General features: G+C 52.3%; 2 protein-coding genes and 1 long non-coding RNA gene across 3 annotated transcripts in view; 1 reads left to right on the top strand and 2 right to left on the bottom strand.

Moving 5' to 3' along the window:
- The window catches only part of DNAH17 (dynein axonemal heavy chain 17), a 127,458-nt gene extending 117,767 nt beyond the window's left edge, over positions 1–9,691 (top strand). Inside the window, exons 74-80 of the mRNA XM_063080212.1 lie at positions 1,157–1,348; positions 4,707–4,886; positions 5,283–5,465; positions 6,413–6,595; positions 7,033–7,176; positions 7,724–7,949; positions 9,255–9,691. Coding sequence (XP_062936282.1) covers positions 1,157–1,348; positions 4,707–4,886; positions 5,283–5,465; positions 6,413–6,595; positions 7,033–7,176; positions 7,724–7,949; positions 9,255–9,502 — 1,356 coding nt within the window. The 3' untranslated portion in view covers positions 9,503–9,691. The remainder of the gene's footprint in view (positions 1–1,156; positions 1,349–4,706; positions 4,887–5,282; positions 5,466–6,412; positions 6,596–7,032; positions 7,177–7,723; positions 7,950–9,254) is intronic.
- LOC134364347 (uncharacterized) lies at positions 1,110–2,715 on the bottom strand. The gene is made up of 3 exons (XR_010021838.1): positions 2,201–2,715; positions 1,558–1,730; positions 1,110–1,330 (listed from the first exon to the last, which is right to left on the bottom strand). It is a non-coding gene; the product is annotated as an uncharacterized LOC134364347 (long non-coding RNA).
- The window catches only part of PGS1 (phosphatidylglycerophosphate synthase 1), a 37,819-nt gene continuing 26,659 nt past the window's right edge, over positions 9,267–20,426 (bottom strand). Inside the window, exons 8-10 of the mRNA XM_063080213.1 lie at positions 18,615–18,763; positions 14,330–14,459; positions 9,267–9,347 (exon numbers count right to left, since the gene is read on the bottom strand). Of these exons, the coding sequence (XP_062936283.1) occupies positions 14,340–14,459; positions 18,615–18,763 (269 nt within the window). The 3' untranslated portion in view covers positions 9,267–9,347; positions 14,330–14,339. The remainder of the gene's footprint in view (positions 9,348–14,329; positions 14,460–18,614; positions 18,764–20,426) is intronic.

Here is a 20,426-nt window from a genome sequence, read left to right as displayed (position 1 = left end):
CTTCCCTGGCCACCCTTGTGCACAGAGATCACTCCCTTCTGCAGATCCCCAGCTCTGTACTCATTCTGTTGGCTCCTCATTGTTTTCTGCTGCACTAGTGAGCTTTGGAGCAATTTGACACGGCTGTGAGTCCGAGCACATGCTGTTTTTCCTTTAGTATTTCATTTTTATTGTATTTTGCAGAAGTCTTGGTCAGTGATAGGTGGGGGTGGGGCAATGGTGGGCGGGGACCTGGGCCTTCCCTTCCAGCCAGTTTGGAGCCCTGTGCCCATCGGCAGATAGAAGTGGCATCTAATCCAGTCTCCGGCTGGGAGGCGGGTGCCAAAGGAGACCTTTTGGAAGAAGAGGCAGCTGAGGCCTGCTTGCGGTGTGCAGGGGTGAGCCAGGTGAAGAGGTTTGTGGAGCAGCTCGGCAAGGGGGAAAGAGTAGGAGGAAGCCTGTGAGAAGCAGCGGCTCCCCAGGCGAGTGCAAGAGGGGAGGGCAGAGCAGGAGAGGGGCCCGGCTGGAGCAGGCTGATGCCTCCGCGGGACAGAGGGGCTGCTGCGCAGCTTCCTGAAGCCTCTGTGTGTTCAGGAGTCTCCCACCCCCCACTTAGCAAAGACTAATCAGTAAAATTTCACTAACCCAGAGAGATCTAGAATCCAGAATTTGGACTGCATTTGTCCTACCCTGGGCCACTAGAAAAGAAAGGGTTTGCTTAGCAACACCCCTCCCTGTTATAGGAAGACGTCGCCAACTGTTTTTAGAGAGTTTGGGATACTGTTTGTATGCGAAATGATGCGGAATGGTGACGGTTACAGAGGAACATCATTTCTTACTAAAGAAGTCCTGAAATGTCCAGTATTTGGGAATATTTTATTAGAAATCAGTATCAATAATTCAACTTGTCGTAAACATGAAAAAGTGGTAAAACCGCGTTTCTAAAGGAAACAAGCGCGCGAGCTCTGCCTCGGCCTTTGCGGACAGCTCCCCGCGTGGCCATCTGAAGAGAGACCAGCTCAGAGACAATCGGTGGCTCTGTCCCCGACCCCACCACCGCCCACCCCACTGCAGCTGCAAAGCCGGGACTCTGGCCCCACTTGGGGCCTTCCTGTGTAAAATTCTCCCTTTCCCGCTTCCTCTTGTTAACACTCAACACAGAACATGTCACCCCCAGGACACCCTGGAGATGTGCTCCAAAGAGATGGAGTTCAAGTGCATTCTCTTCGCCCTGTGCTACTTCCATGCCGTGGTGGCCGAGAGGCGCAAGTTCGGTGCCCAGGGCTGGAACAGGTCGTACCCCTTCAACAACGGGGACCTCACCATCTCCATCAACGTGCTCTACAATTACCTGGAGGCCAACGCCAAGGTGAGGGATGAAATCAGTGTGCCGACGCACCTGGCCACCCCCAAATCGGTCCCTTCCCCGTCCTCCTCTGCCGGCTTGGACACGATCCCTCCTTCTTTCCTTCCATCCATCCTCCTCCCTCCCTTTCTTTAACTGTTCTTGGTCTTATGTCTGAAAGATGTTAAGTAGGTTTCATAAGCCAAAGAAAATCTGAAAAACGTAAAACTCACCTCACAACCTGACATGACCATCACCGCCCAGTCCGCTGCCACCTCCTCCTGCACTTGCTTTCTGGCAATTTGCTGCTGCGAGCACACTGCGGGGGTCCACTCAAAGGCATCTTCTCAACTTGCATCTGACCAGGGATGTGCCCCAGAAACCCCAGCACTCCTGGCAGCGTGACCTGGGACGACGGGGCAGACACGCAGGGCTTCCTGGGCTGTGGGCCTCAGCCAGGGCTCTGCTGGGGTCTGGAGGGTTCAAAAAAACCTCCTTGGAAAGAAGGGAACCCTTCGTTCCATTTTCATGGAAAATGAGAATAAATGCGTAACATCACGTGCAAACTGCTACAGAGGACTGAAAAAAAAGCCAGCATGTCCTCCAGAAACTCTAGCAGCCACGTCCATCTGCAGACTCCGAGGGGGCTGAGCAGGGTACAGAGTGGGCAGACACATGTGGCCTGGGGTTTATAAGCACAGGTTTGGGACCAAACTGGGGTTTTGAATCCCAGCACTGCAGTTTACTAGAGGGGCCCCCCTCTGTAAGTGGCATACACCCCGCAGGCCTGGTGGCTCCATCTATAAATCCCCCTAAGGCTCAGCCACACACACACCACCCCCCACCCCATAAATTGGAGAGAGCAGTAGTCACCACCTCACATGAAGAAGCAGGGGTTAGAGCTGGGCCAGGAGCCGGCTCGCCAAGCTCTCATGGGGCGGGCCTGGACAATGGTGGTCTCCATCAGCAGGTTGATGGGGGCGCACTTCACCTAAAACAGGTGCACACCTTACAATTCTCACCATTACACATGCACAAGGAGAAGAGGTTAAGGAGGGTTCTCATTGTCATGGTCAGGAGATCAGTTTGGGAGGAACAGTTTTGTAAGAATTTCTTTAAGACGTTTCTTCACCACTTCCCCGGCTCATACACGCACGTACAGATTCCACGCTGGCCAAGAATCCATGAGAGGGCACTTGGCGCACTTCAGGGACCGCGCGTCCCTCTGAGCACGGTGCTCCAATCAGGCCTGCGCTGGCTGATCCTACCTCTCCGTCCGAGTCCAAGAGCATGTCCTGGGGGCCTCTCCCCTTGTGCAGATGTGCCACCAGCTCCCTTCACTCTCCCTTCATAGCGCCAATTACGCCTGACCTCAGTAACCACCTGCAATGACGTTGTCCACGGCCATGGCTCAGTCAGTCCTCCGACCCTGAGGAAGTAGGTCATTGCTTCCCACACGAGCCGGAAGACAAAAATCAGCTGGGGTGTTTGTTAAAAACACAGGCCGACCTGCGCAGACTTTCTCAGGGAGAGGCCTGCTATCTGTACCTCCAAAGCACACGGGACGTTCTATCCAGCAGGTCACACCCCTCCCTGGTCATTAGTTCCACTGGTCCCCTCCCCCTCTGCAGGAAAGGACCATCCCCAGCAGGCAGTGTGTGGGGAAAAGAGGCAGAGTGGGGGGTGGGTTCATCCTGCCTCACAGGAAAACAGATGCAGCTGTTAAAGCAAACAAGTAAGACACAGAAAAAGCAGCTCAGTGCACAACCAAGATAACCAAGCAGAGAAAAATATCTCTAAATCACAAAATGACAATTCAGAGAATATTAATGTTTTCACTAAAAATTCATGAGACTAAAACAGACAATAGATTAATCAACTAGTTCTTACTCAATTAATTTTAACTCGCCAGTATTTGAGAAATAGCTCTTTTAGGCAGGGCACTGTGGAAGTCACATTACACGAATGTCCACCTTGCCTGTAAGGAGCTGCAATTGGGCTGGCTGGTTAGCTCGGTTGGTTAGGGTGCCACCCTGTAACACCAAGACGTGCAATCCTTGGGGAAATGCAAGTGTGCAGAAGTGGTGGCCGAGCATGGGCCCCGACTGGGACAGCAGCTGGCCATGGGCCACACATGGAATGCAGCAAGTCCAAATTGAGAGTTTCAGCATGTGTAAAGTACTGAAAAGAGAATGTAAGAAGGTCTTATTAATTTTTATACTGATTACACATTAGAATGATTGGAGTAAAAATCTTTTCTGAAAGGGCTGCTAGAGAAGTTAGAAGGACCCTTGGCTCCTATTGCACTTCTGTTGGACAGCACGGTGCACAAGAACGAGCTGCACGCCAGGGGCATGGGGGTGGCAGGAGGCTGCACTGGAGCCAGGCTTTGCAGGATGTGGGGCGAGCGCTCCAGGGCAAGGGTGTACAGTGAAACAGCAAGGAAGAAGGGAGAACAGTGGGGACAGCTGAAGGGTGGGATGAGCAGAGACACAGCAAGAGACAAGGCTCGGCAGGCCACACACAGTGTGGTCTTTGTTCCACAGCCCTGGGTAGCTGAAGTTTGGATCAGGCACATGACTTGCTCAGAGCCATCTATGCTACTACAAAGACCTCCGAGGCACACGTGAGCAAGAGCTACTTGGAATTCTGTAATAAACAAGGAAATTCGGAACCGGGACAACTTCAGTGGGGTCAGTAGGGAGACCTGCCTGATACATTTTGAAGATATGACTTCAAAATGAACGTCATGGCTGAAAGGATCCAGGATGCCCGAGAGTTAGGACTCAAGCCACATAGAACTAAGCTGCCTGTGTCGAAAGTAGAGTGTAGGCTGGCCGATTATCTCACTTGGTTAGAGCGTGGTGCTAATAACACCAAGGCCAAGGGTTCAGATCTCCTTCCTGGCCAGCCACCAAAAAAAAAAAAAAAAAAAAGTGGACTGTGAAGGGACAGGGTCACAGCTGGCACCATGGCTGTGAGCACAGATGAAAGGACAAGGCAGAGGGAGCACATTCTGTTCTAGCCCCATGGCACCAGCGGAAGAGCCCTGCCAAAGTCACCATCAAGGTTAGTGCAGAGAGAAAACCGGCGGTGGAAGCACAGTCTAGGACTGGGAGAGAGGCTGGACGGCCCCTCATGAGAGAAGCCAAAGGGAGACAGTGTCACGGAGGGGCTGGCTGCTGAGTCAGACTCCAGGGAACAGTGGCATGGAAGGGGAGAAGGCGGCCTTTGGGGCTGAGTGGTAACAGGTCCACTGGGAGGCCGAGCTGGCAGGCGAAGAGGCAGCGGCACAGACTCAGGGCCCTCACGCATGGCTGCCTAAGCCTCAAAGACAGAAAGGGGCAGGGACCTCCTCCTAACCGCTTTCATCCTTCCTAAGGTGCCCTGGGATGATCTCCGCTACCTTTTTGGTGAAATCATGTACGGCGGCCACATCACTGATGACTGGGATCGCCGGCTGTGCAGGACCTACCTGGCCGAGTACATCCGGGCCGAGATGCTGGAGGGAGAAATCCTGCTGGCCCCGGGCTTTCTGATCCCTCCCAACCTGGACTACAAGGTAAGGAGAGATGTTCTTGCTCAGGGACGGATGACAAGGTAAACATGAGCTCACTCCGTGACACAGCAGCAGCAGCAGAGGCTGATGCCATCCTGGCTGGTCCCCGCGAGAGCCGCCCTCACAGATGGAACATCAGTGACTGAGCAGGAGCCCAGGCACCCAAAGACAGACCGGATGAGAGGCACAGCCTCTGGGAAGGGGGTGGGAATTTCCTTCATGTAGCTGGCGAGCAAAGGGGCTGCCCATGATGGGGGTTAGGGAGCAAGTGGGATTTGTACAGAGGGCAAGATGTGGGTGGAACATTCTGGCAAGAAATGCGTAATAAACAAAGGACACAGGTTTCGGTGTGCACAGCTTTTCTTTGGCAGCCTGCTTACAAACCGCCCCTCTTTCCAGGGCTACCACGAATACATCGACGAGAATCTGCCCCCTGAGAGTCCCTATCTGTATGGCCTGCACCCCAACGCGGAGATTGGCTTTCTGACAGTCACCTCAGAGAAGCTATTCCGCACTGTCCTGGAAATGCAGCCCAAGGAGACTGACTCGGGAGCAGGCACAGGAGTATCTCGCGAGGAAAAGGCAGGGTTCTTCGTATCCATTCCCAGCGACAGAAGGACAGGGCTTGGGAGAGGAAGGGGTAGCAAAGCGCAGCCCTGACCGGCAGCAGCCTGGAGCTTGTTAGCAAGGTGCACTCTGTCCCCAGCTTGGGTTCAGGAAGCAGAAACTCTGGGGTGGGCCCTCCAAACTGGCTGACAGGTCACCCTCTGTCCCCGACGAGGCTCAGTGTGAGAACCATTGGCCTAGTCCTGTGATGACACTGGCTGAGGGCTCAGGAGAGCACCTGTCGTTCTGTAGCCCTGCCCTGCAAGCACAGGAGCAGCAGGCATGGCTCTTACAGGACAGTGCAGATGCGCCAGGACAGTCCTTCCACACGAGCTCAGGTGACTGCAACAGCAGATCCCAGTAACACTCAAAGCATACAGAGGCTCAGAGAATGTCAGAGCATTTAAAAAATTCTTGCCTGTCTGTGCCATCTCATGAGGCATCAGCAACCTCACACTTTTTAATATATTCTGGAAAAGTTCTATCAAATGTTAGCTGAGTAGTGGGCTTTACAGTACACAGACCAAGTTCTTGACTGAAAGGCCCTTATTGCTATCAAGCCCATGATCTTTTCTCCATCTAATGATTAAAACTAGAAATCTCCTGACAGACAGTGGGCCACTCCTTGAGAGGACAAAGTCACAATTCTGTGACCACTGGGTGAATCTGACAGAGGGAAGGAAGCCAGTGCATTTGGAAATGTCTGGAGGCACCAGGCCAGGGTGGCCTGACGGGGCCACAGCCTTGCCTGTGGGAACAGAATATCCACGGCCTGTCGGCCCAGGTTCCCTTCCCCTCATCAGACGGGATCCTGTGACCCCGCATGCCTCTTCCCTCTCCTCTGGGTTTCGGGTCTGTGGACGTTCTGGGCCCTCTGCTTGGGCAAAGATGCAGTGACGGGGCTGCTGGGGACTGACTTCCAGGTGAAGGCTGTGCTGGATGACATCCTCGAGAAGATTCCGGAGATGTTCAACATGGCTGAGATCATGGCAAAGGCAGCTGAAAAGACTCCCTACGTCGTGGTCGCCTTTCAAGAATGTGAAAGAATGAACATCCTAACCAACGAAATGCGCCGTTCGCTAAAGGAGCTGAACTTGGGGCTGAAGGTAAAGAAAAGTAAGGGTCAGCCGGCTGGGGGACCTGGCTTAGGAAGCAGGCTCGCCCCCACAGTCTGACTCACCAGCTCGACTGCAGCACCAACAGCAGACCCCAGGCCTCGCAGAGACTCGGCCCCTGGGGATTTGCGTGTCACTGCTTACCCCCTTCGTTCCCTGGTCTGGAGTTCTGGGCGTTCCAGAACAAGCCACAGGAAGTTATCTGGACTGTTCCCTGGCAGGAAACGCTGGTTGTGGCCCTGACGTAGGGTGTCTCCAGAGGCACCGCACAGAGCCACAGTGTTGACAAAGCTCATGACACACATGACACACACTGGAGCGGGTGGCTCTCCCATCCTCCCAAAAGCAGACAAAACAAGGCCTGACCACTTCTGCCCCATGCCAAGTGGCACGGCCTGGGCTCCCCTATATCCCTGTGTTTCCTTTAGGGGGAACTGACCATCACGACCGACATGGAAGACCTGTCCACAGCTCTGTTTTATGACACCGTGCCTGACACATGGGTAGCCCGGGCCTACCCCTCCATGATGGGCCTGGCGGCCTGGTACGCTGACCTGCTGCTCCGCATCAGGGTAAGCACAATGTTCCCTTGGGGCTGCTGCCCGTCTTAGACCCAAGGACTAAGTTCCAGGGCCTGGCCTGCCCACAAGAGCATGGCTGTGGAGCCCTGGAGGCTCCTGCTGGCCTGGCCTGTGTCAGAGCAGGGCCGGAAGGGCCCAGTGCATGCCACTCAGATGGCCTGACAGTGCAGGCGTCTCCTCCGTTAAGAGGAACACTGGCAAGTCTGAAGCGAGAGTGGCTTCCATCAGCTCTTCCCCAGGGCGCAGAAGCTCGAGTGAGCTCTCAGGGTGAATGCCTTCTGTCAGTAACGAGCTAGTGAAGGCAGAAGCCTCTTCGAGGCTCCCAAATCATCCTCCAGTGTTAAACCATTCCCTTCTTGACCCTTCTCTTCCTGTTTCCTCATTTGAAATGGAGCCAGACAGCAGAGCTTGTCCCGGGCAGGTGGCTGGGCTCCACTGATCCCTGTCAAGCACTCAGTGCCCGGCTCAGCAACAGCCCGGCCAGTGTTCCCAGGTCATCCTGTACCCTCTCCTCTCAGCAGCATGGGTCTCCTTCCAGGAGCTCGAGGCCTGGACGACAGACTTTGCCCTGCCCACCACCGTGTGGCTGGCTGGGTTCTTCAACCCACAGTCCTTCCTCACGGCCATCATGCAGTCCACGGCCAGGAAGAGCGAGTGGCCCCTGGACAAGATGTGTCTGTCTGTGGAAGTGACCAAGAAAAACCGGGAGGATGTGACAGCTCCCCCCCGGGAGGGTTCCTACGTGTACGGGCTCTTCATGGAAGGTAACCAGGCCCTGATCTGTCTGCAGAAGCTTCCAGAGCTCTTGGCAAAGACAGACTGTGCACAAGCTGTGGGGCAGGTGGGAGAGAGGCACTCTCTGAGTGGCGTGTCAGCTCACAGCCACACTGACCGCTAGGGAGGGCTGATGGGATTCCAAGAACATGTAGAGGTCTGGAGGGGAGCAAACTCCCGTCCGCCAGCCTGGGCTCTGCTTGACTGGAAAGGGCAGTGCTTGGGTGAGGACAGCTTAACAACTGTTTACAGGTAATGAGGAACTCTGCCCTTCCTGGCCTGGGAGCAGGGAGCCAGGGTGGACATGCATTTTGTGAGTGAGAGGGCTACAGGGCCACGAGCCCACCTCTGCTGGTGTTCCTGCCCCAAGTCCACCCACTCTGTCAGCTTCTGCCCCCCTGTCCTCGGGAGCCCAGGGTGAGGCCATCTGTGTGGCCAGGACCCAACAGTGGAAGAGGAAAGAGAAGCCAGGGTGCTCATTAGAATTCGCTCCCACGTCAGCCCTGTCCTACGGGCAAGAGGTGGCAGACAGGACAGTGAGGCAGGCCATTTCCTCAGACCCACATTGAGCTGAACATCTACTCCACCACAAACCTCTGTCCCACTCAACGAATGACGTCACCCCCTTACCTGTGCGGTGACAGGGCCGGGCCAGCAAAGGCTCAGGCACCCCGTTCCCACATTACTGAAGACAAGCACAGCAGCAGCCATTCCTCAGATTTATTTTGGAATTAGAGACAGGAAATATAAACATCATTAAATAGGGTGAGTAGAAATAACAGCAGTCTGGTTAAAGGCAAATAATATTTATATATGCATATACATATAATTATTTATACTGTATATGTACACACAGAGTAGACATTACACATGACGGGAACCAGGGAACGCTAATCACCTGTAGTTTTCAGCTGGAGTTATGGTTTCCTGCCACTGAAATTAAGAAAGCTGACAGATAGGGTCTGAAAACACGACAAATTTAATGGATGGAACTGAAGAGCTTTAGTGCTAAACTGTTCCTCAGTGCATAGGGCAATACTCGAGACACTCGGGGCAGCTACAACATGCACTTAATTACCCACAAAGTCCTCTGTTTACAACTCCATGTGTAGCAATTGCTGTGCCAGTCCAGCCCCTGGCACCTGGTCTGAACTTGCACCTCTGCAAAGGGTGGGGTGGCGCAAGGGCCAGGCCTTGCCCCTTGGGCCCCCCCCCCCACACTTACTGCCGCACACCAGACAGGACCCAGTCACCTCACCGAGGCCCCCTGACCCTCAGCTGTGCTGTCCCCACAGGAGCTCGCTGGGACACGCAGACTGGAGTCATCGCCGAGGCGCGGCTGAAGGACCTGACGCCGGCCATGCCCGTCATCTTCATCAAGGCCATTCCTGTGGACCGCATGGAGACCAAGAACATCTATGAGTGTCCTGTGTACAAGACGCGCATCCGCGGCCCCACCTATGTCTGGACCTTTAACCTGAAGACCAAGGAGAAGGCAGCCAGGTGGATCCTGGCAGCCGTGGCGCTGCTCTTACAGGTTTAGCTTGTGCCTGGGTCCTGCCTCGAGCCCATGTTCCCCTGGGCCAGATCAGCGGCCTAACCACAACTTAGAATTTCCAATGAGAAATTCAGGCTTACAACAGCTGCTTCTTTTCATTACAGGAACTGAGGGTTGCTTTTTGTTCTCTTACATAGTCAAGGTGCTTTGTAACCAAGCACATCTGGACTATCCAGGGGTGGAGGTTAGCATGAAGAGGCATTACACATTAAAGCAGTTGGTGTCGCTTAGCTGTGCTCATTTGATTCCCTTGAGTTGGCCCTCAGCTCTGTGCCTGATGGTCACCATGGGGCCTGGCACAGACTTGGGGTTGAGGTCTCAATTCTTACTGAAATACAAGAATTGTGGAGGCGGCAGCTCCTACTTGCAAGAATCCCAAATCCTGACTTCCCAGCGGCGAGCAGGGGAGGGTGTCATTCGGGTTTATTTTTTACGGGTCTTTTTTTTGGTGGTGGGGGGTGGGGACAGCTGACCTGTACAAGGATCTGAACCATGTCCTTGGGGTTATATGACTACGCTCTAACCAGCTGAGCTAAATGGCCAGCACCAGGTTTATTTATTTTTTAACACAAGCAGCATGTGGGGTTAGGGTGTGGCAGTCAAACCCTTTGGCCTGCTCTGCATGAGAACAACCCACCAGAGAGGGGACAGAGCATTTCCTCACAAACAGGAGCCATCGCCTCCATGCACAGCATCTCATTGGGCATCATTCCCTTCTCTCAAGGACGAGAGGACCTTCTGTAATCACACAAACACCTCCCCACCACCCCTCACCCCCAGAATCTGGAAGAACAAACTATTCCACACAGGTGCCATTTCCCTTTCTGCTGCCCACACTTTCTGCAATTGCTGGGCACAGAATACCATAAACATGGCCCTTGGGGACCACCTTAAGCATGTGCATGGGTCCTGGGAGGTTGCAGGTGTCTTACTTCAACAGTAAACACCCTAGTGCAGGGTTGGCAGCAGTTCAGCAGTGTGGGCCTCCAGCAGACTGCCTGAAGGCTGGGGGATGTGAGAGGGTCATGGGGATGGTGAGAAGGGGTGCAGAGCAGGTCAGATGCCCATATGAACTGTAAGGCACCACCTTTGGGACAGCTATTTTGGTTGAAGAGCAAGTGGTTTCCACCCAATTCCAGGCACAGGAATGCCAAGCCCCCTGTTCCTTTGGACAAATCCTTCAGCCTATCTCTCAGGCATCTACAGAACAACTGTAAAAAACTACCCTTGACCTGTCAGAGAGAGAGGGCTCAGGAGAACTGTGCCCTACAGGAATGGTGGTCCACAGACACACACAACTTGTGGTAAAGGTCAGCTGGCAGCCGTCTGCTCAGAGCTGGCAGGGAAGGTGGGAGAGGCAGCCTCCATTGGCAGTCCCTCCTCACTTCCTGAGTGCCAGCTGGCAGGGCTGCCCTGAGATGTGAGAGGCCTGGCTTAGACCTTGGGCCCCCATCTGACTGACAGGAGGCTGTTCCATCTGTAATCGGAATGATTTCAGCAAAAGTGGGACCAAGATCCCCAGCCCTGGGACTCTCCGTGGCCATGCTGATGAAGTACAATCCAGCAAAGTGGTCAGGCTGCCACTCAAGGCTGCCAGGGCAGTGGGATGCAGATGGGGGTGGGAGGCAGCTGGTCGAGCCTACAAACTCCAGATAAGACAGATGTCAGCAAGACCAAGACACGGTCCTCGGCGTTTTTTAGGCTTAAGAGCAAAGAGAAGGAAACACTATAGGAATATCATTCCAAGTACACCTTGGTCCTGAAATTTCACAAAAACTTTTTCCAAGTATACTCCACCCAAATCATGGGTGAAGAGATCCAGGAAGTCTGAATTCTGAGGGTAATGATTGGCAACAATCCTAGGGCCAAGTGGGGCTGATCAGAGGGAGAAGGAAAATCATCCCTCAAATCCTCTTCCTAGGGCCTAGGGCGTCCAACCCCGTTGGGCCTGGCTGCTGGGCAACCACTTCCGCTGGCCAGAAGGGGTCACTGCAGTCCTTTGTGTCTGGACCACGAGACAGGCCTCTCTGACTGGTGGAGATAAAACTGCCGGTGGCCTCCAGGCAATTAATTTTCGATCCCTAGTGATAACCACAAAATTGTGAAGTTTTTCCAATTTTGTCTTTAGAGCCTAAAATAAAACAGTAATTTATTCCACACATACATATTGTGGGTAGTTAACAAAATTATCTCCAAACTTTCCAAGAGATGATTCACCCCTGGGTTGCACTCCAGTGACGGGGACAGCGGGGATCGGAACAAGCCCCGCTGCATCTAAGCTGCGGGGAAGCCTGGAGCAGCCACCGCCTGCTGCTAGGCTCTGCTTCCCCTGGCTGCCCTGCAGAGTTAGGGAACTCTGGTCTGAGGAGAGCTCCTGGGTGGGAGAACCTGAACAGGACAGGCTTGTAGGTCATTAGCAGACACAAAGAAAGCAGCCAAGTGTGGAGAGACAGGGCCAAGGATTGCTTAAGCCCAGCTGTGGCACAATGATGTTTACTCTGGTCCCACAGAATCTGTAGGAATGCAAATGCCATTTACCGAAAGCGTCTCTCCAAACAGAAACCCAGTGCCCCAGCACATTCCTTTGGTTCCTCTAGTCTAATTGTCCCACAAGACAATTGAATAACTATTTTGAAGGCAAACAGTGTTAACTGATGTGCTACTGTCCCAGAGTGGTGTGGCCACGGCTACCACACCACTCTGCCCTATGCCCAATGTCTAAAACCCGCAGATCCACCTGGCCCAGGGGGTGCGGGGGGAGGGGGGCAGCTGTCCTTGTCCAAGACTAGGTGCTCCCAGCGCTGAAGCCTGATGTGCACACAGCAAGGCTGTGGTGGCAAGGCCAGCAGCCTTTCAGATCCCATGAAAGGTGGCAGTTGCTGCCAGCCCTGGGGAGGGAGACATGAGAAGGTGCTTCCAGGGGCAAAGTGCAGGGATGGAATCCAATCTCACCCCCCTAAAGGATGGGCTGCCATGCCCCGGCGCCCAACAGGCGTCTCTCTGGTAAGGCCTTTTTCTTTGCAAGGTTCAAGCACCTGAAGATGCAGAGATTGGGCAGTGAGGTTTTGAAATGGGCTCCTGGAGACACTGGGGTGGGGGAGGAGGACTGGCTTTCACAAATACACACGATGTGTATATCCAAGATGCCGAACCGTGAGAGGGTGACACAAAAATGTTTTCAGTAGATCCAATAAAAATAAGGTTCACTCTTCAACAAATAAATTGCAAAGGAAAAAAGGGGAGAGGAACATACAGGCAAAAAGACTTAGCTGATGTATTAACCAATCACAAGGTGTAGACATTATCAGTCAAACAAATCAAAAAAATTAAAATGAAATAAACATTTATAAGGCAACTGGAACTGTGAGCACCTTCTGGGTATTTGATGATACTGAGAAATTCTTGCTAATTTTTTATCAGGTGTGATATTGGTATAGTTTTTTTTTTTTTTTTTTTTTTTTTAAAGACTGCATTTTAGGGGGAAAATAGCAGTATACACATCTTATTTAGAAATATGGACCTGTGAACGTCAGAAGAAATGAGTCAAAAGTGACTGTGTAGTGGAAAGCAGGGCAGGAAACGGTCACATTTTGTTGGTCTTTTAGGACTATTTTACTCTCTAAATTTGTACATCATTATTTAAATAAAATTTATTAAAAGTAATTAGGGGCTGGCCGGTTAGCTCAGGTGGTTAGATCACAGTGTTACAACACCAAGGTTCAGATCCCCATAGCAGCCAGCTACCAAAAAAAATAAATAAATAAAAGAAAAGAAAAAAATAAAAGAAATTAAAATAAAGAGAAAAAAACTACACAATGAAGTATAAATTTTTTTAAAAAACACGGTTTAGTGGAGAACCAAGACAGTAGGACCCAAGGGAAGCCACACAGCAAACACATGGTGCAGACACTGAGACCTGAGCCAGCCACATGTCCCCTTATGCTTGTCTGACTTCCCATTCTCCCTTGCCCACAAGCCTAAGGCGAAACCATTCCGACTAACAGAGCTGCTGGAACAGCCTGTCCGAAAGAGCCTGGGCGACTGACGTCATCTGGGGCACAGTCAGGGTCCTAAGAGATCTGGAACACAGAGGTTCACTCCAGAGACACCCCATCTCTATTGGCAGCCAACCCCTGCCCGGACCCTCCAGGTGTCAGGACAGCCAAGGGGAAGCTCAGGTGCGGCCTGTGTATACCAGAGTGGGACCCAGCTGGGGGCTCTCCTTCTGTTACCCAACTGCTAGTGCTTCTGTAGCTGCACATCACAGAAACTTCAGGGAGACAGGCAAGGCAGCAGCCCCGAGGTCTGGCTCCACTGACATCTCATCCTCGTGAGCTGCAGCCGGACAGGGAGCACACCAGAGCTGCTCTACCAACCATGTGCACTTCCTCCTCCTCCCAAATCTATCATCTCCTATGCCATCGCCACCACCCCCACGCTCAGCTTCCAGGAGAGAAAGGCAGAATCTGCCTTTCTGCCCCCCTCAGGCATTGGGCCCTTGCCTCAAGGCCTCCTCGGGACCCCTGGGGAGGGAGGGCGAAAGAAGACTACAGGTTGCCAACCCCACCACAGGCAGTCCTGGAACTCGGTAGAGCCAGTTCCTGATGGGAGGGGAAGGACTGCCTAATTTAGCAGCAGGCTTCAAAAACCAGCCATCTACAACCCTGGAGATACCGATCTGTACTTAACTAAAGAAGGGATGAAAAAGCCCTCAGGGCTCCTTCCAGAGGTCCCTGGGACCTCTGCTTGAGTCCAAAGCCCCACCCGTGAGCTCTTGGGAAAACTGCCAGGAGGCAGTGCTAGTGACGGCACCTGTCTGTCCTCAGAAGAAGTTCTTTATCAGCGGAGTCACCATCTTCACCCACAGCTTCACCTGCCGGCTGGGCTGCTCGAAGGTGGCGGAGGACACCACACCTGACCTCAGGTAGAGCTGCTCCTGCTCCTGAGGAAGAAGGACAGACAGGAATGCTTAGGAGCACCCTCCAGCACCAAGTAACACAGCCGGCTGGCCCCAGCTCAGAAAACACCGACCACCTGTCAACCGGCCCAGAGACCCAGCCGCTGCTCTAGCAGCAGGGGGACACCAGGTCCTACAAGGTGCAGCTACAGAGCAGTCCTCAGAAAAGCTAAGAAGCCGGTGTTACTGAAGACTTTTAAGACCAAGACATGTACGGGACTCTAAATTTGTTCAAGTTAGAGTTGAAGAAATATAGCTGGTGGGAAAAATTCACCCACTTGAGAAGTAAAATTAAATTTTAAAAAAATTCACCCTCACTAAATGAGGTAGTACAAATTAAAATAATGATTAAAATGAGACCGTTTTTTTCTACCAAACTGGCAAAAAGTTGTTTTGTAATGTCATCATCCCATGCGGCTAAAGGCTCAGAAACAGGCACCGCCACACAATGCTGATGGAAAGGGGGCCTGGATCATCTTTCTAGAAAGCAATCTGGCTACAGGTTATCAAGGGCCTTTAAAAGCTCAGCTTGGGGCCGGCCCGTGGCTCACTTGGGAGAGTGTGGTGCTGATAACACCAAGGCCACGGGTTCGGATCCCTGTATAGGGATGGCTGGTTCGCTCACTTGGGAGAGTGTGGTGCTGACAACACCAAGTCAAGGGGTTGGGATCCCCTTACCGGTCATCTTTTAAAAAAAATAAATAAATAAATAAATAAATAATAAAAGCTCAGCTTGCAAGAGTTTTATCCCTAGAAAATAACTATGCACTCAGAACTATGAACTAAGATTTTTTTTTTTTTTTTAAAAGATGACCGGTAAGAGGATCTTAACCCTTGACTTGGTGTTGTCAGCACCACACTCAGCCAATGAGCGAACCGGCCATCCCCATATGGGATCCAAACCCACGGCTTTAGTGTTATCAGCACCGCACTCTCCCGAGTGAGCCCAAGGGCCAGCCCTGAACTAAGATTTCTGTATACAGATATTTATCACAGCAATATTATAATAGGGAAAAACTGGAAACCACCTAAATGTCCAACAGCCAACTTATTAATAAACCCATATGACAAAGCAGCATCCACCATGAGACAGTCATGTCATAGAAAATTTATTTCATAATATGGGAAAGAGCACAATATGTTAGGCAAAAGAAGCTGGACTCAAAATAATATGCACAAAATAATCCTAATTTCATTTTTTTAAAAAAAGTTAACACCTCTTCATATGTACGGGGAACAAAAGACAGGTAGGAAATAATCAAAATGATTTCACTATCTCTGGATGAAAGAGTTTCTTCTAATTTTTCTTAATTTTTACAAAAAAATAATTTTTTAAATTTTCTAAATTTTTACAATTTTTAAAAAACAAGTTAAAAACATACACGTTTTGTCTCAAATTGTGTTTCAGAACTTGAAGAGGAGAAACTGCCTCTTTTAGGCGAAGCCTACCCTACAAGCAGTGCTTTCTTCAATACAGCATCTGAGGGGCGCTCACGGGCAGGAGGCGGCAGTCAGGGGACATGATTCTAACACTGCTTCCACCACTCTGGGCTGTGAGGTCCCTCTGAGTCTTAAGTCCCCCACCTGTAAAATCCAGGCCATTCCTATGTCCCCTTCTACAGTGAAGATCACATGAGGATGGCCACAAAAGCATTTCATCAACTGTAGGACAAGGAGCACAAGAGGGCCCTGTCCCACTCGGAGCTGGATGCTCTCTGCTCTGGAGGAGGGAAAGGAAGACATATCCCTGGCAACTCCTCTGCCCCAGGGAGGAAGGGACAAGGACACCTTGACCTCCAGGACACCACGGAATGTGTACTCGGCTTTTCCCACCATGGGCCAGGCATCCAGCATCCCTGACTTCACTTTCTCCAGCACCCTTCTTGCGTTCACTGCCTTCGCCATGCAAGCAGCGCCCTTGAGGCCAGGGGCCATGTGGCATTTCCAAACGGAGCAGACCACAGCAGGCTTTTCTATCCCAGCTCCACAAGTCACAAACACAGGGACCTAGTTCTCTGGCCTCCTAACAGCTGCTGCTAATGTCCACATCCCCGCTGAATGTGCCTGACAGAAGATCCAGCTCATCTTGGGGGGCTGGTTTGCAGAAGTCTCCACAGACCCGGCTCCGGCTTTGTTTTCAAATGAATGCCCAGCCAAGACTTCAATTAAATTACCAGAAACACTGAACTTTCCTCACGGACTCCACAGCAGGGATGGAGAAGGAAGTCAGCTGATGGGGCTACACTGCTATTCAAGGGAGTCTTTCTTGCGTCACAAGTGGTAAGTCACAAGTGGTAACGTTTCTGAACAAAGCCAGGAAGCTTGAAGGTTTTATTGTATGCGCTAAGTGAAGGGCGGGGCTTCAGATTCTGACAAAAATATCTCCCCATTCCCAGTGCTCAACGTGACATAAATGGGGCCCTTCCCTGGATCCCAAGGAGTTCTCCAGAGGCAGCTTCTGAGATCAGGGATCTCCGGGCAGCTGGGGTTTTAGGGACTTTCTGGGCTGTGTGAGGCTGTGTGGCTGGGCAGTCTCAGCAGCACCTGGCACTGAGGACAGGCACTGTAGGGTCCAGGGGGTAGCTGCACTCCTGGTGTGTAAGTATTTAGGCAGAATTATCTAGAAGTACATGTCTGCATTTCATAGGCAGGCATGGAAATCAATCTGTCTCTAAGACATGGAAGAGCCACAGGAGCGTGAGCTACCGTCCTCCCACCATCAAAAGCCCCTGGGATTCAGGTTTGGGAAGAAAAAGAAAATATCCCAAATATGTCATTTGAGAAAGCAGCTCCTGACCACAACTGGCCACAGCTTTTCTCAAGATCCAGGATGTGGGTTCAGCTCCCTTACTAGGGAAGTGGGGGCAGAACAGTCTACAGCGAGATCCCAGCACAGGCGAATCTCCCACATCAACCCAGACCCACGCAGGATGCATCCTGGCCCCAGGCCAAAATCATTCACCACCAACTCTCTGCCACCGACACAGGGCTCAGCCTCCCCAGTTGAGGCATCTGTGGAAGCAGCTCTCTCTGCAGTTGAGGCAGAAGTCCAGGAGACCCCACTGCTGAAAGAAGTAGGTTTGTCTTTCCCACTAGCCTGGCTCTGAGGCCAGCTGTCACCTATTACTGGAACCTCTTGGATTGTGGGGGCTTCCTCAGTCGTTTGCTGTAAACCTCACTGTAGGAAGAAACTCGCTGAACAAATCCCATTACCCGCCCAGCTCAGCAGAGCACTGCCACTGTCACTTCCTCTTGCCCCTGGTCACGAAGCCCTTCCTGGTAACAAAGCCCCACTCAGCCACCGACAAGATTCCCAGACTGCAGGAGGGCAGATCTCAGGAACAAGACAGTGACCATTTCCTCCTCCATCAACAGAGGCTCCAACAATTTTGCAACAGTAATTCCCAAACTCAGAGAATAAAGGCTTAACAAAGTCCATATCTGATGCTCCTGAGGTCTGGCCTGCAGCAGTCTTATCTGCAATCCCATGACTCTGGGAAGGGAAACTGACTCCTTTCACCCAAAGGTGTTAATGTAAAGGTCACACATTCACAAGCTCAAAGCACCGCCAAAGCACCATCTAGGTCTCACAAACACAGGTCCTATGCTTCAATTTCAAAGTTTTATCAACACCAGTGCAGGGAATCACATACAGAGATTCATGCAAAAGCACTAATGGATTCCTAGTAACTTTGGTAACTATTTAAACATAAAATAAAATACTACCATGATCAAAGGAGGGCCCAAACTGCTGCTGATCCTGTAACAGTTGACCCTCACTCTTAGAAGAGGCTGGGTGCCACTGCTATATTCCCACTGAGAAAATGGTGTTCTTTTCCAGCACAGGGAAAGAACAAGCCCCCCCTGGATGTGGGGCACGAGACAGTCTGAGCAGCTGCAACAGTCATAGGCATGGTCTTCAGAGTGTGGCTCTACACAGGTTCCTTGCTGCGGCCTGGTCATTCCCATCGCTACAAGCTTGCCGGGACTCCAAGTCTTTCTCACTCCGCTCTGAGTCTCACTCTTGTCTTGGGAGACGATGGCAGGAGACAGCTCTTAGGGTAGCCCAGTGACATGAGCAAGGCTGAGCACCCAACTACACCCCCACACACCCATGAATCCCCACTTGCCCCAACCAACCTGGTGGAGCTGCTGCTGCAGGGCTCTGTTCTCTGTCACGATGGCAATCTGGGCCTCCAGGTCCCGGTGAACTGACCTGTACCCAAAATTAGGAGAGCCAATCAACGTGAGACAGGGCAGGCTGCTCCCTGCCAGGTACAGCCAGAGGCCTGCGGGGAAAAGGAAACGTGCAGACAGGAAATGAGCACAGCATCTGCCGGAGTCCTCTCCACACTGCTTCAACCTAAGGGAAAGGTGCCTTGCTGCACATAAGGCGGCTGCTGCAGGCACAGGGTGCACAGGCTAAACCAGGACTCCCTCTACAACCTGCTCCCACCCCAGGTGCTGCAGGAGGACAGAGGACCACAGAGACCCTGGCGCAGCCTCAGCTCGGTCACTGCCCTTGGCTGTCTGCCCTCTGCACTGTGGCCTTGTTTCCCAAGCAGGACAAGAAGGCGGGTTCCTAAAGGGAACTTGGTGAGGGCAGACTGAGGATGGCCTCATACACCCCTGCCCTGGCTGCTTACCAGAGAGTCCAGGGCTTCTCACCCCCTCTCTGCACTGCCTTCACTGCATCCCAGCCTGCTGAGGCTGCCGGCTAAGCTCACAGCCCACAATGACCAGAGGCGCAGCCGTCCCTTCCTGTGAGCACCAAGGGGGGGGCGGTGTATCAGAGTTCAGTGCATACCTGCTTCTCAGGAAGGAAGCCACCACCGTGCTCGACACGGCAGGTAGGGAGCAGCAATCCTTTCTACCCAAGCCAGCACACTTGGGGCTGTGACGTGGGGGTGACAGAGAAGCTTGGTAAGAACTGGTCTGCCTGAAGACAAGGTGCCTTTCTATGGGTTCTGGGTAGGACATCTGTGCTCTCAACCCTCCTCCTTATTTCAGGCTGTTGATACACCAAAAAGACTTAAGTCCAAAGGGGGTCCAGAAGTGAGACCTCTGTATCAGTGGCCATGGGGCTCAGGGACTGCCAGGCTGGACAAGGCAAAGTCCACCAGGGGCCAATGGAAGAAGAGTCTCTAAGGGACCCTAGGAGTTTCTGTCCCACCCAGAGAACACAGTTTCCCGTTTCTTGATAGGAAATGAACCAGCTGACGTTACAGTCTGAGAAACAGCTGGGCACACTGTGAGCACCATGTGTGGCAGGGGTAACCACACCACAGGGACATGTCTGTAGTGAAGATCACAGGTTCCCTCAGAGTCCTAAAATGTCACCTGAGATGACAACAGGCAGGGCTCTGCACCCACCCATGTCCCGCCTAAGTTCCAGGGCTGCTTCCACAGCCCAGCCCACATCAGAGCTGCTTCTCCTGAAAACACTGTTCCCCGAACCTGACCTCCCAAGGACATCTGCTGCCCGAGACGTCCTTCCTCCTGCATGGAGCCCACACCTGGGCTGGCTTCTAGACTTTCCTCTACACAGCACCGTCATCAGCAGTAAGAACACTATCCAGAAAATCCAGCCCAACATCAGTGTGGCCAAGTAGTCACAGGCTCCTCTATGCACCCCTGCATGGGTAGTCCCTCAAATTCTCCCACCACATCTCTCTTCCACCAACATGACCCTTTTGAAGGGCCCACGGACATGCACAATTATCATAGGCAAGGTGACAATATGTCAAACACACCAAGCTCCTAAAATAGAAGACAATTTCCTAGTTCTCACTCAGAGCAAGAGCATTTCCAAGAACATCTTAGGTAAGAGGTGATGAGGCCTCACTGCCTGTTCCTGTAATGGGCTTGTCTCCTCCCCTACGGAGGATCACATCAAAGCCACCTGCTTGCCTGTGCACACTGCTCCATCAACTGTACTGCCCCACTGGGCCA

This window comes from Cynocephalus volans, chromosome 16 (genome assembly GCF_027409185.1).
Source record: "Cynocephalus volans isolate mCynVol1 chromosome 16, mCynVol1.pri, whole genome shotgun sequence".
Lineage (NCBI taxonomy): Eukaryota > Metazoa > Chordata > Mammalia > Dermoptera > Cynocephalidae > Cynocephalus > Cynocephalus volans.
This window is presented reverse-complemented; position numbering and strand designations above follow the sequence as displayed.